Source organism: Scyliorhinus torazame, chromosome 1, assembly GCF_047496885.1.
Source record: "Scyliorhinus torazame isolate Kashiwa2021f chromosome 1, sScyTor2.1, whole genome shotgun sequence".
Lineage (NCBI taxonomy): Eukaryota > Metazoa > Chordata > Chondrichthyes > Carcharhiniformes > Scyliorhinidae > Scyliorhinus > Scyliorhinus torazame.
In genome coordinates, this window is record NC_092707.1 from 90,256,333 (window position 1) to 90,271,815 (window position 15,483).

The 15,483-nt window shown below is 47.9% G+C and overlaps 1 protein-coding gene across 1 annotated transcript in view; it reads right to left on the bottom strand.

The window, feature by feature from the left end:
- Positions 1-8,776: 8,776 nt before the first annotated feature.
- Positions 8,777-15,483, bottom strand: part of LOC140409629 (uncharacterized) — a 135,042-nt gene continuing 128,335 nt past the window's right edge. Inside the window, exons 20-21 of the mRNA XM_072497967.1 lie at positions 10,646-10,867; positions 8,777-9,970 (exon numbers count right to left, since the gene is read on the bottom strand). Of these exons, the coding sequence (XP_072354068.1) occupies positions 9,911-9,970; positions 10,646-10,867 (282 nt within the window). The 3' untranslated portion in view covers positions 8,777-9,910. The remainder of the gene's footprint in view (positions 9,971-10,645; positions 10,868-15,483) is intronic.

Sequence of the window (15,483 nt, forward strand, 5' to 3'; positions counted from 1 at the left end):
TTGTGCACTCCTGTCATTACTTGGCACCACATTTTTGAGAGCAAGTAGAGGTGCAAATTTTCCAAGAGTAGAGGGGCCAGCGGTGGTGGATCTCGCAAGGAGAATGGTCTTGGGAGGAGAGCTGGACTAGTGGCAGGGGTCCTGCGAGGAGAGCGGAGGGCACCAGTGGCGGGGTTGCCACGAAGCAAGTGGAAGGGACCATTCACCACCACTGAGTAGAATCGGGGCAAATTATGAAATTCCACAAGTTGATTGAGTATTGCTGCTTAGGGACGGAGTCTCAACAACTGGAAGATGAAAAACATAAAAAAATATGAAGCAATTTAGAAGGAACAAGTGAGTTTTATTCATTCATGGGATGGGGGGCATTGCTGGCTAGGCCAGTAACTATTGCTCATCCCTAATTGCCCGTGAGATGGTAGTGGTGAGTGCTCTCTACTTTCAAGTAAGGTTTATTACAACTATTCCTTTCCCATATTTGCGCAATCAGCAGCAAACGGAATGGCCTGTGATTGGAGGAGTATCTCCTTTCAGAATCTTTCACTTCATTTACCAGCATTTTGAAAACTGACTCCCTGGGCCATGATAGCGAGGCTTTGTAGGCTGCATCTGGCCTGCATGCTAGAGGACCAAATCTGATCTCAATCAATCAATGGGGTGAGAAGAGTTTGTCCTTTACCACCAAATCAAGTACACATCCCTCCAAGAGGCTAGCACAAATAGAAACGGTCTCTGCACGAAAGATGTATGCAATGCAGTTAGATCAAGATTTGCTTCTCATCATCTACAAAGCTACTTGCATTCAGTAGTATCTACCTGTTGTGAATGTAATTTAGTGTACCACTGGACACACCGCATGGTCCATCAGGCAATATTCTCTCAGCTGTAATTTTGTATAATCTCCTTTGCCCCTACTTTTTGTCAGTGAATGACAGTCAAGAGGAATGTCACCTCTGCCATTGCAAGCAGTTTAAAAAAATATAATTGAACTGTTGGTGCCATGGATTTTCTTCTATCTACTTCCTGTAGAATTTGCCATCTTTTTATTGAGGTAATTAAAATGTGGAGCTCATGGCAAATCACAGGCATTGCCTCTTCATGTTGCAGTTTTTGTGAGAGTGACCCTTGGGCAAGACAGCGGTACTAATTTGTCTTATTTGTGATGTGGAGCAAATGTTGGAGAAAATCAGTTATCTTGAAGAAGCAGCTCATTTAATTCCTGCTGTAAGTACTGGGACCAGGCCAAGATTTCTTGAAGAATCCCCAAGCTGCAAGTTTTTTTTTAAGCATCTGAGTCACTATTTGCTATACAAGTGCCCTTTGACACCTGGTATGACTCATTGCAACAATCTTGAGCAACAATCTTCAGCCAGAAGAGCCAGGTGGATGTTCCATCTCGGCCTCTTCCAGAGGTCCCCAGCAGCACAGATGTCAGTCTTCAGCCAATTCGATTCACTCCACGTGCTATCTAGAAATGGCTGAAGGCATTGGATCTGCAAAGACTATGGGCCCAGAAAATATTCCGGTCACAGTACTGCCCCAGAACTTGCCAAGCTGTTCCTGTCCAACTACAGCGTTGACATTTACCTCACAATGTAGAAAATTGTCCATGTATGCCCTGTACACAAGAAACAGGAGAAATCCAATTCAGCCAATTCCCACCCCATCAGCCTACTCTTGTCATCAGTAAAGTGACGGACGGGCTCATCAACAGCACTAGTTTAGCAATAATCTGCTCACTGACACCAGAGCCACTCAGCTCCTGACCTCATTAAAGCAGTGATTCAAATATGGACAAAAGAGCTGAATTCTAGAGGTGAGATGACGGTGCCTGCCCGTGATATCATGGCAGCATTTGACCGACTGACATCAAGGAGCTCTAGCAAAAAACTGGGTCATATCTGGCACAAAGAAAAATGGTTGTGGAGGAGGTCAATCATCTCCGCTCCAGAACATCACTGCAGGAGTTCCTGAGGATAGTATCCTAAGCTGAACTATCTTCAGCAATACCTTTCCCTCCATCACAAGGTCAGAAGTGGGGATGTCCACTGATGATTGCACAATGTTCAGCGCCATTCGCGACTCCTCACACACTGAAGCAGTCAATGTCCAAATGCAGCAAGACCTCGACAATATCTAGGCTGTCAAGTGGCAAGTAGCATTTGTGCCATGGAAGGGCTGGGCAATGATCATCTCAAACAAGAGAGAACCTAACCATTGCCCCTTGACATTCAATGGCATTGCCATTACACAATCCCCCACTATCAACATCCTATGATATAAATACTGTGGCTACTAGAGTAGGTCAGAGACGAGGAATCCTGTGGCAAGTCACTCCTATCCTGACTCTCCAAGCCTGTCCATCACCTAGAAGGCACAAGTCAAGAGTGTGATGGAATATTCTCCACTTGCCTGGATGAGTGCAGCTATGTCAAATACTCAAGATGCTTGACACTATCGAGGACAAGCAGTTCCTTCCACAAACAATCAGTCCCTCCACCACTGACAAACTGACAGCTGTGTATCCATCTACAAGATGCACTGCAGGAACTCACCTTCCAAATCCACAACCACTACCACCTTGAAGGACAAGGGCAGTAGATACATGGAAACCCCACCACCTGGAAGTCCCCCTCCAAATTGTTCACCATCTTGACTTGGAAATATATCGCCATTCCTTCACTGTTACTTGGTCAAAATCCTGGAACTCCCTCCCTAACAGCACTATGAGTGCAACTACACCCCAGGGACTGCAGCGGTTCAAGAAGGCAGCTCACCACCACCTTCTGACGGAGGAGGCCTCCTCTCCTGCACGGGGACATCTCTCCAAGCGCTGGCCACTGCACCACTCCCAGCCTCGCCATGCACATTCCTGGAGCCCAGTGATAATGGCCACACTAAGGACATACAACCAATTCAGGAGCCATTTCAAACTTGGTGAGATGTCCATAGAGGCCCCCATCTGCAACAACCACAGGTTCATACCGATGAGGATAGATGCCATATTTGAGACATGGAGGGACAAGGAGAGTGAAGGACATGCACATGACAATAGACTGGCGACCCTGGGTGAACTCTCAAAGAGGTGTCAATTCCCGAAAGGGAACAGGTTCAGGTGACTGCAGCTGTGCGACTTTCTCCACAAAGAGATAAAAATGTTCCCCAGAGACCAGGACAGATGGACACAATGGTAGGGCTGGACTGGTTAGAGGATGGAAAATGTGGCGACATCTATGGACTACTAGAAAATGTCAGAACCCTACTGGACGAGACCAGATGGAAATGGGAGGAGGAGATGGGCAGAGATAGGGGAAGGACTCTGGATCGAGGTGCTGCACAGGATCAACTCCACCTCCTCCTGTGCCAGGCTTAATCTGATGCAGCTCAAGGTGGTGCACAGAGCACACCTCAGTAAGACACACATGAACGGGTTCTTCCTGGAGGTGGAAGATAAGTGGCAGGGGAGTCAGGAGGACCCGACCAACCACACCCTCATGTTCTGGTCCTGCACCCGACTCGGGGAGCTCTGGACAGCCTTTTCCAAGGCAATGTCCAGGGTTGTGGCGGTTGAGATGGAGCTGCACCAATCTGTGGCGGTCTTTGGGGTGTCAAGAGCATCCAGAGCTCTAGGCAGTGAAGGGAATGGACGCCCTGGCCTTCGCCTCACTGATCAACAGGCGGAGACTTCTGCTAGGCTGGAAGTCGGCAGCGCCATACAGTGCCTCAGAGTGGTTCTCAGACCTGGCCGAGTTCCTGAAACTAAAAAAGAAAAATAAGGGGGTCTGAGGAGAGATGCCACGGCACGTAGAAGAAGTTCATAAACATCTTTGCAGACTTGTTCACAAGCAACTAACTAAGGGAGAGCATATAGGAATTTGGGGGGTATAAGAAGGGGGGTAAAAAGGGGATTGGGGCAGAGAGCACCGCCTGGGTGAAAGGGAGCTTGTGTATAGCAGAGGAAGGCCATTCGCAGGAGGGGACACAGATCCCTCCCACACGTATCATACTGGACCTTCCTTCCTAACTTCCCTCGAGAACTCAAGGTGGGAACAGGACCACCCCCCCCGCCAAGCAAAACAAACAGAATTATAAACGATGTAAAGAGTCCTGGAAGTAATTGCAAATACATATGTAAAGTAATGGATAATTCTTACTACTAAATGCTAAAAATCCTATGAAGAACACTTCGAAAAAACAGTATGATATACACTAATGTAAATAATGTAGGAAATTATAGTACTGGGACTACTGTCACAGACGTGGTAGCAGCGTGTGATACCTGTGTTAGTGTTGTTATTGTTTTGTCTACTATTATTGTTTTTATATTTTTATACAATCATACAAATCAATAGTACGTGACAATGCCACCATGTTCAGTAGGGTTCTCTTCCCAAGGGCCGGTGCAGACTTGATAGGTTTGCGCCAGCTGACATGTAAGCGGCCAGCCTTAAAGTTATTTCTCTCTGCACAAGTGCTACCAGGCCTGCCAAGTATCGTAGCCTTAATTTTATATTGTCTCTGCTTATTCTTCCTACCAAAATATATTATTTCACACTTCTCTGCATTAAATTTCATCCACCAGATATCTGCTCATTCCACCTACCTACATCCTCTTGAAGTCTAGCACTAGCTCCATCACAGTTCACAATACATCGAAGTTATGTGTCATCTGAAAATTTTGAAATCGTGCCCTGCAAATTCAAGTCTCGAGCCTTAATATATGTGAAGGCAACCAATTCTGACCCCTGGGAAACTCCACTATATATAACATCACATTTACTGAATTTCCCTCATCAACACTCTGTTACCTCTTCAGAAAATTTAATCAAGATTTGACGTTAACAAATTTTGCTGGCTTTCTTTAATAAACTCACTTGTCCAATGACTTACTTTTGTCCTGGATTTTCATTTCTAAAAGCTTTCCCTCCACAGAGGTTAAACTGACTGACTTGTAGTTGTTGCGTTTATCTTTACAACGTTTTTTGAACAAGGGTGTAGTATTGGCAACTCTTCAGCTGTCTGGTACCACTCCTGTATCTAACTAAGGGTTGTGGTTGAGGCAGAACAACATTTTTCTTAGAACTGCTCCTATTCGCACCGCTATACCTTCACCAGCAAAAGTGTTCACACACAGGATCATTGCTGGGGAAATTCAGTCTCTGACAAATATTCAATATTAGATTGGATGGGGGGGGAATGACAGAAATAAAGATTGAAGAGATATGGGAAGGGGTAGGAAAATATGACCAAAACTATTTGCTTGTGTGGAAACATGGACTGGATGTGCTAAATTGTTTGCTTTTACCTTGAGTAGTCTCATTTCAGCAGATCACCTTGTTTCACTTCTCTCAACTCGTCCATAACAATCCTTTTTCTCTATTCCTCACAGCACATATCCTCACTGTTTTCCTTGCTCTGCTCCTCCACTGAGCAACTTTGCATTTTTGGTGATTTCAAGCTCCATCTAAATCACCTTGTCCTCTCTTTACTGACCTTCCTTTTATTCCTTTTTTTTTAAATAAGGAGCAATTTAGCATGGCCAATCCACCTACCCTGCACATCTTTGGGTTGTGGGGACGAAACCTATGCAAACACGGGGAGAATGTGCAAACCCCACACGGACTGACCTAGAGCCGGGATCAAACATGGGACCTCGACGCTGTGAGCTAAACACTGCGCCACCGTGCTGTCCTACTGACCTTCCTTTATTTGATTTATTGTCATGTGTACCGAGATACAGTGAAAAGTATTGTTCTGCGTACAGTCCAGACAGATCGTTCCATAAATGAAAAAACATAGGACATACATAAACACACAGTGTAAATACAGACATTGGTGAGCATACAAAGTGCAGTACTACTCAGTAGAGAAGGTGTGTGAAGGGATCAGTTCAGTCTATAAGAGGGCCATTCCGGTGTCTGGTAACAGCAGGGAAGAAGCTGTTTTTGAACCAGTTAGTGTGTGTGTTTTCAGAATTTTGTATCGCCTGACTGATGGAAGAAGTTGGAAGAGAGAATAACCCGGGTGAGAAGTGTCTTTGATTATGCTGCCCACTTTCCCAAGGCAGTGGGAGGTATAGACAGAGTCAATGGCTGGGAGGCGGTTTCGCGTGATGGACTGGGCTATGTTCACGACTCTGTAGTTTCTTACAGTCTTGGGCCAAGCAGTTGCCATACCAGGCTGTGATGCAGCCAGATAGGATGCTTTATATGGTGCATCTGTGAAAATTGGTAACAATCAATGGTAACAGTGGACATGCCGAATTTCCTTAAGTTTCCTCAGGAAGTAGAGGCGCTGTTGCGCTTTCTTTGTCGTAGTGAGTGACCCAGGACAGATTGTTGGTGATGTGCACTCCTAGGAACTTTAAGCTGTCAACCAATCTCCACCCGGCACCACTGATGCAGATGGGGTGTGTACAATACTTTGTTTCCTGAATCAATGACCAGCTCCTTAGTTTTGCTGACATTGAGGGAGAGATTGTTGGCGTTATACCACACCACTAGGTTTTCTCCCTCCCTCCTGTATTCTGACTCATTGTTGTTCGAGATCCGACCCACTACGGCCTTGTCATCAGCAAACCTGTAGAAGGGGTTTGAGCCAAAGTTTAACCACACAAGCATGAGTATATAGGGAGTATAGTAGGGGGCTAGGTATGCAGCCTTGCGGGACCCGGTATTGAGGACTATCATGAAGGAGGTGTAGTTGTTTATCCTTACTGATTGTGGTCTATGGGTCAGAAAGTAGAGGATCCAGTTTTAGGGGGAGGAGCCAAGTCTAGGTTTTGGAGTTTTGATACGAGCTAGCCTGGGATTATGGTGTTGACGGCGGAGCTGTAGTCAATGAATAGGAGTCTGACCTGGGGAGTCCTTGTCGAGATGCCCCAGGGAGATGGCGTCTGCTGTGGACCGGTTTTGGTGGTATACAAATTGCAGTTGATTAAAGGGAGTATGGAATTGATGTGTCTCATGACCAATCTCTCGAAGCACTTCATAATGATAGATGTCAAGGCCATCGGACGATAGTCGTTGAGGCACATTGCCTGGTATTTCTTTGGCACTGGTATGATGGTGGTCTTCTTGAAGCAAGTAGGAACCTGGAAACAGAGTAGGGAGAGGTTGAAGATGTCCACGGACAAACATGGCAGTTGGTCCGCGCAGGATCTGAGTGCACGATCAGGGAATTCGTCAGGACACGTTGCTTTCCGAACTTTCACTTTCAAGAAGGTCGACCTGACTTTAGAAGCTGTAACAGTAGGTATGGATGTGTCTGAGGCTGCTGGGCCAATTGACAACTGTTCGATGGTTCCTGCTTGAACCGAGCATTGAGTTCATGGGGGAGAGCAGCACTGCTGCCGGAGATTCTACTCGGCTTTGCTTAGTAGCCCGTTATGTTGTTTAAGCCTCGCCACAACTGACAAGAGTCCGTGTCGTTAGACTGGTATTGTCTCTTGGCATCCTGATGGCTTTGCGGAGGTTGTACCTGGATATCTTGTATATGTCATGGTCGCCTGACTTGAACGCCTCGGACCAGGCTTTCAGTAGGGAGCGAATCTCCTGATTAAACCATGGTTTCTGGTTGAGGAACATACACACTACCTCCTTTGGTATGCAATCTTCTACACACTTGCTGATGAAGTCTGTGATGGTGGTGGCATACTCACTTTGGTTGGCTGCTGAGTTCTTGAATATGGACCAGTCCACTGACTCCAAGCAGTCGCATTGGAGCTTTTCTGTTGCCTCGGACCAGCATTGCATGATCTTCTTAACCGGATTCTCCGCTTATGCCAGGAAAAGAAGCACCGTCTTTTGGTCCGATTTTCTGAAGTGCGGTCAGGGGATGGATTGGTAGGTGACCTTGAGGTTTGTGTAGCAGTGGTCGAGAGTGTCGGTGCCCCTGGTGGGACATGAGATGTGTTGATGGAATTCTGGCAATACACTCCTGACGTTGGCGTGGTTGAACTCCCCGGCCACGATGAACAAGGCCTCCGGGTATTCTGCTTCATTGCTATTTATAGCGGTGTACAATTCATCAAGCGCCTTCTTCACTTTTGCCTAGGGTGGGAGGTAGGCCACTGTGATAATGGCAGAGATGAACTCGCGTGGCAGGTAGTATGAGCGGCACTTCACAGTCAGGTACTCCAAGTCCGGGAGCAGTAGTTCGCCGGGTCACCATATCCAAGCACCAGGAGGAGTTAAATCTCTCCAGCCTTCGTTTTGCCTGATGACGCCTTGCAGTCCATCCACACATTGAGAAGCAATCAAGTTGGATGGCACAGTCCGGTGAGGCAGGTGTGAGCCATGTCTCCGTGAAACAGAGCAGTCTCTTACTTCCCCCTGAGAGGCAAGTCTAGCATTAAGCTCCTTGTTCTGTCCCTCTTCTAAACTCCCCCTACCTATATTCACAGTCATCTTGTTATCTCTAGTGACTTCTCTATTCCCATTGTCTCAATTACAGACACGACCATAGCTCATCAATTCCCTGTATCCCTTCCATTCTTGTCTCTTTTGCCCTTCATTGTCCACACTCCTTAATATCCTTCACAGTTATTAAGGCTTTCAACTAATTTTCACCAGTATCAAAAACACCAGAACTCAAAGCCACAATCTCATTCAGCATGCACCATAATCCCTACCCTTCCCCATCCAATTTCACACTTGTCAGTAATCTCACCAGAACTCATTTGATCATTTTCAAAACTTCAGTAAATACAATTGGATTTTTCAGTATAGTTTTGAGCAATAGGACAGCTGCATTCTCTTTGATAAAGAACTCAATATTAAATAAAACAGATTTTAATGCAAATTCAGTTACAATTGTGGAAACATTCTAAGAACACATTGAAATTCCTTACTTTAGTAATGCACAGATAAAGTCGATTTGCTCCTGATCAACACTACCTCATGAGTGTTAGCATAGATTATCATAGAATTTACAGTGCAGAAGGAGGCCATTCGGCCCATCGAGTCTGCACCGGCTCTTAGAAAGAGCACCCTACCCAAGGTCAACACCTCCACCCTATCCCCATTACCCAGTAACCCCACCCAACACCAAGGGCAATTTTGGACACTAAGGGCAATTTATCATAGCCAATCCACCTAACCTGCACATCTTTGGACTGTGGGAGGAAACCAGAGCACCCGGAGGAAACCCACGCACACACGGGGAGGATGTGCAGACTCCGCACAGACAGTGACCCAAGCCGGAATCGAACCTGGGACCCTGGAGCTGTGAAGCAATTGTGCTAACTACTGTGCTACCGTGCTACTGTGCTGCCCACCAGATGGATTTCTAGCCAGGCCCAGCAGGCATGCCTTCATGGGTGAAAATAACAGATTATTTATAAACTTGCACTGCAATTGGATCAAACCATGTGCTTTCTCCTCTGATTGACCGCTCCATTCCAACCCAAGTGCCAAGGGAAAGACCAAATTGTGGACCAGCTGCCAGGTCTGCAACAGCCTCTCCTCCAGCATGGACGTTAAGCCTCGTTCCAGTGGGAGTTATGGGGCTGGCAGGAGAGATATTTAAAAAGTAAAATCAAAAGTACTTTGCATTATACTGGACAGAATATCATTTACATTGACATTCTGTTGTAGAATTAATCTTGTACTAAGCACAGATACAAAAAGCCATCCACCCCCTCCTACAAACATATAATAAAATTACAATGGCCTTTTGGTGTTTCTTGGACCTGTGCATAATCAGGCCATGATATCATCAGTGTGCACTACTGTCCAGTTGCTTAAAGTGTGACTGCTTCCCAGCTCATTGAGAAGCTCTGGCCCATTGGGACAGGTGCACTGACCGAGTGTGAAACCTGAAATAAGATCTTGTCCCAGTGATGGATGGCTCCGCAGTGTCCGTCTGTGGAAGGTGTGGCCCTGCACAGGTCTTGAAAGATTTACAAATGTCACTTTCTGCTTTCCTTTCCCGAGAAGCATGACGACGATCTATCTGGTGTCACTTGGCTCTGGAGAGGAGAGAGTAACAAATAGAAGTTTTAATTTGCAGACAGTCAATCGTCTGCCCGTGGCAGGTATGCAGGATCACCACTCAGCATAGCTAGCTTTATATAAATGGGAGCCTGACCCAGGAAGGTTGCCCTGGTTACCAGCAAGTTGGACAGGCAAGTCAAAGTCCTGTCCTGCCAGACTCTAACCAGAATTACTGCCCGAGAGGAAAGTCCTTCTTGTCATTACTGCACAAGCCACCTTTCCCTAGTTGCATGTGCTATCGGATGTCATCTCTGTGCCAGTCTTGTATAGATTATAGAATTTACAGTGCAGAAGGAGGCCATTCAACTCGTCGAGTCTGCACCGGCCCTTGGAAAGAACACCCTACTTAAGCCCACACCTCCACCCTATCCCCGTAACCCAGTAACCCCACCTATCCATTTTAGACACTAAAGGCAATTTAGCATGGCCAATCCACCTAACCTGCACATCTTTGGACTGTGGGAGAAAAACGGATCTCCCAGAGAAAACCCACGTAGACACGGGGAGAAAGTGCAAACTCCACACAGACAGTGACCAGAGGCCAGAACTGAACCCCAGGTCCCTGGAGCTGTGAGAGAGCAGTGCTAACCACTGTGCCACCATACCACCTACAATCTGCGGAGTTTCCAATTGCTCAGTACACCACGCACCATCTCTCTGTGAGAGCTGCTGGTCAGGGTATGGAGAATGCTTCCATCCTTCAGGCTGGCTCCATGATAGATGATGTTTTCCGTTCGGAGTTGCTTCACCCGGATCTGCAAATGTTGAAGCAGCTTCAATGTCCCGAAAGTCTTCTGTCTGAATGAGGCCACTGCAGAGGAAGCCATTGATGGAGTGGAGGTAGGCTGCAAATGAGGAGATTCACCGTGGTCCTTCAAGAAATATAAACACACAAACATATATCGAGATTACTTAGTGTGAGTATAATCCAATTTGATTTTGCCAGATCATAGAATGATAGAATCCCTACAGTGCAGAAAGAGGTCATTAGACCCATCGAGTCTGCACTGACTCGTCGAAAGAGCATCCTAACCAGACTCATGCCCTATCCCTGTAACCACATAACTCCACCTAACCCATGCATCCCTGGACACTAAGGGGCAATTTAACATGGCCAATCCACCTAACCTGCACATCTTTGGCCTGTAGGAGAACACCGAAGCAGCCGGAGGAAATCCACCCAAGGCCGGAATTGAACCCGGATCCCTGGCGTTGTGAGGGAGCAGTGCTAACCACTGTGCCTCCCAGATGTGTATCTATATTCTATATCAAGGTCAATGTGTATTTGAGCCAGTGAACACTCAAGACAGAATTTTACAGCCCCATTACAGTAGGGATTGGGGCCAGAATATGCGGCGGGCCATTCAAAAGTCTATTGACTTCAGCGGGACAGGAAAATCCCGATGGTGGAAGGGGCTGGAAAAACTCAATAGCAGGAGGGACTGGAAAATCCATCGGTCATCAATCTTTTCACAAGCTTTTTTTACTATTTCCAAGGAACCGAGTCTTTCAAGACGGGTTGTAGAACTAGATAAGCATGGTCGGAGATAAGAGGACTGGAAGATGGAAATAGAAGGATTCATGCATTGATGGGTTGGAGGGAAAGACACAGTGAGGGGCTAACTAGAGGGAGAAACACACCCAAGGCTTTGAGATGAAGGGACAGAGCCACACCAAATTGATGGAGCTGACCAGAGATGTACACTCGGGTCCTCTATAAAATGACCAATTTGCACTGAGGGCCAGATCATCAAAATACTTTAATTTTCACTTGGGCTCAGCTTCAGAGGCATCCTGGTGCAGAAATGCAGCAGCATTACATAGAGAAACTGATGTTCAACAGTCCAATTTACTGAACAATAATGTTTTCAATTAGGGATTGGAATGACTTTGGGAAATTGATTGTGGATTTGTTTTAAAATCAGTTTTTGTAGTGATCTTGAAATTATTCCTTTTGTGTAAAAAAATTAAGACGGCAAAACTTGCTACCACAAGTTGGGACAAATAGGGCAGATAAGGGGAAGCTCAGGAGGAGGAAGGGAATATGTTGATCGGAGTGGCATAGAAATCCACAAAAGGTTTCTTCTGAGGACAGGCATTTTCATTGCCAATGAACAGCCCCTTACCAGGGCCTGCCTGACTGGCCCTAGTGTCCCCAGATCCCACTTACCCCTCTGCGACAATGCACAGCCATTCTGCAGTTGCAGCCCCTGCAATGGCCACCACTAGTGGTAGCATTGCTGAGCTGCCGGCAGCTCTTGGGGAATAAGCTACCAGCCTTAATAGGATGGCAGGAAATTTAATTGGCAGCTGCTGGCAATACACAGTCCTGGCTCCTCCTGCCCACCAAAGCGGGGCCATGACCCACTGGCGGAAACTCTGCCCCTGCCCCACCCCTCAGTATTCTGGCCATTAATTCTGATTCTGTCTCCCCAGAAGCTGCGTAACCTGCTGAGTAGTTCCAACATTTTGTGTTTTTATTTGAGAAGACCATGAGATGTAGGTCACTTGGCCCATCGATTCTGCTCTGCCAATCAATGAGATCATGGCAGATCTGATAGAATCCTCAACTCCAATTTCCTCTCTTATCCTCATAACCATTGATTACATTGCTGATTAAATATCTGTCTATCTCAGCCGTGAACATATTTATCGACCCAGCCTCTACAGCTCTCTGTGGTAAAGAATTCCACAGATTGGCTTCCGGGTGCGGCGATGACCAGCTAAGTCGCACGTTTCGGCAGCTCCTGGTGGAACGGACTTTTGGGCTCTTAATAGGAGCCCCAACGGCAATTTAAACGGCCAAAAACACTGTGCGGTAAACTAGAAGGGAATCCCCCCGGACACGCATGGATAAGGGAGAGGATAGCGGCCGGATTGCGGAGGATCCTCTGGAGCAGCGGCAAGGAAGGCAAGCTCAAAGCAAGATGGCGTCGGAAGGTAGCCGTTTGTTATGGGACCCAGACCAACAAGAGTTCCTGCAGCGCTGTGTGGAAGAGCTGAAAAAGGAATTGAAGAAGGAGCTGTTGGCCCCGATATTACAGGCGATTGAAGGGCTAAAGGAGGAGCAGCTGGAGCTGCTGGAGCTTTGGGTCGTGAAGGCAAAGGCTGCTGAAAATGAAGACGAAATACAGGGCCTGGTGGTGAAGACAGAGACGCACGAGGCACAGCACAAAAGGTGTGTGGAAAGGCTGGAAGTACTGGAGAATAATTCGAGGAGGAAGAATTTAAGGGTTCTGGGTCTTCCCAAAGGCGCAGAAGGGGCGGACGTCGGGACATATGTGAGCACGATGCTTCACTCGCTAATGGGATCGGAGGCCCCGACGGGCCCTTTGGAGGTGGAGGGAGCTTATCGAGTTTTGGCGCGAAGACCGAGGGCTGGAGAAATACCTCGAGCTATAGTGGTGAGGTTTCTCCGCTATAATGACAGCGAGACGGTCCTCAGATGGGCGAAGAAAACTCGGAGCTGTAGGTAGGAGAACGCGGTGATCCGCGTATACCAGGATTGGAGTGCGGAGGTGGCGAGAAGGAGGGCAAGTTTTAATCGGGCTAAGGCGGTGCTTCACAAAAAGAAGATCCAGTTTGGAATGTTACAACCGGCGAGATTGTGGGTCACACACCAAGGGAAGCACCACTACTTTGAGACGGCAGAAGAGGCGCGGACATTCATTGTGGACGAGAAGCTGCAATAGTCTGGCGAGAGAAAGAACTTTTGGGACAAAGTGATGGGGTGATTATGTGGGGCGAGGAAAAAGGGGGGGGGGATGATTTTTCAATTATGGCGGGAACAGGGACGCAGGAAGGAGGGGGCCTCGCACAGTGGGGGCCGAGGACAAGGGGGGAAGCCGAGGTCAGCCAGAGTTCGCTGACTTCTGGGAGCAACATGGGGGGTGCAACTACGCTAGAAAGGGATCTAGCGGAGGGGGGGGGGGGGTTAACTGGGTTGCTGCTGCTAAGGAGAAATGGGATGGGGTGGTCGAGGCGGGAGGGCGCCGTCAGGGGGATACACGGGTACGTGGGAACCGGGTGAGGAGCTGGGTTAAAAAAGGGGATAGCTAGTCGACAAGGGGGGGGGGGGTAAAGAGCCCCCCAACCCGGCTGAACGGGCCGATTAAAAGGGCACGGGTACTCGCACACCTAAAGAAATTAAAGGCAGATGTGGTTATGTTGCAGGAGACGCATCTGAAACTGATAGACCAGGTCAGACTACGTAAAGGATGGGTGGGGCAGGTGTTTCATTCGGGTTTGGATGCGAAGAACAGGGGGGTGGCTATCTTGGTGGGGAAACGGGTACTGTTTGAGGCAAAGACCATAGTGGGGGTAGATATGTGATGGTGAGTGGCAGATTGCAAGGGGAGGTGGTGGTTCTGGTGAACGTATATGCCCCGAACTGGGATGATGCAAATTTTATGAGGCGTATGTTGGGACGTATCCCGGACCTGGAGGCGGGAAAGTTGGTAATGGGGGGAGACTTCAATACGGTGCTTGATCCAGGGCTGGACCGATCGAGGTCCAGGACCGGGAGGAGGCCGGCAGCGGCCAGGGTGCTCAAGGACTTCATGGAGCAGATGGGAGGGGTAGACCCCTGGAGATTTAGTAGGCCTAGGAGTAAGGAGTTCTCATTTTTCTCCCATGTCCACAAAGTATACTCACGGATAGACTTTTTTGTCTTGGGAAGGGCACTGATTCCAAAGGTGACAGGGACGGAATATACGGCCATAGCTATTTCGGACCACGCTCCACATTGGGTAGACCTGGAGGTAGGAGAGGAAAAAGAACAGCACCCACTCTGGAGAATGGATATGGGCTTATTGGCGGATGAGGGGGTATGTTTAAGGGTGAGGGGGTGCATCGAAAGGTACTTGGAGCTTAATGACAATGGAGAGGTTCAGGTGGGAGTGGTCTGGGAGGTGTTGAAGGCGGTGGTTAGAGGGGAACTGATATCCATAAGGGCATATAAAGGGAAGCAAGAGGGTAAAGAAAGGGAGCGATTGCTGAAAGAACTTTTGAGGGTGGACAGGCAATATGCGGAGGCACCGGACGAGGGACTGTACAGGGAAAGACAAAGGCTACATATGGAGTTTGACCTGCTGACCACGGGTAAGGCAGAGGCACAGTGGAGGAGGGCACAGGGTGTACAGTATGAGTATGGAGAGAAGGCGAGTCGGCTACTGGCCCACCAATTGAGGAAGAGGGGAGCAGCGAGGGAGATAGGTGGGGTGAGAGATGAGGAGGGAGAGATGGAACGGGGAGCGGAGAGAGTGAACGGGGTGTTCAAGGCATTTTATGAGAGGTTATATAAGGCTCAGCCCCCAGAAGGGAAGGAGGGAATGATGTGTTTCTTGGATCAGCTGGAATTCCCTAAGGTGGAGGAGCAGGAGAGGGCGGGACTGGGAGCACAGATTGAGATGGAGGAGGTGATAAAAGGGATTGGGAACATGCAGGCGGGGAAGGCCCCGGGACCGGACGGATTCCCGGTGGAATTTTA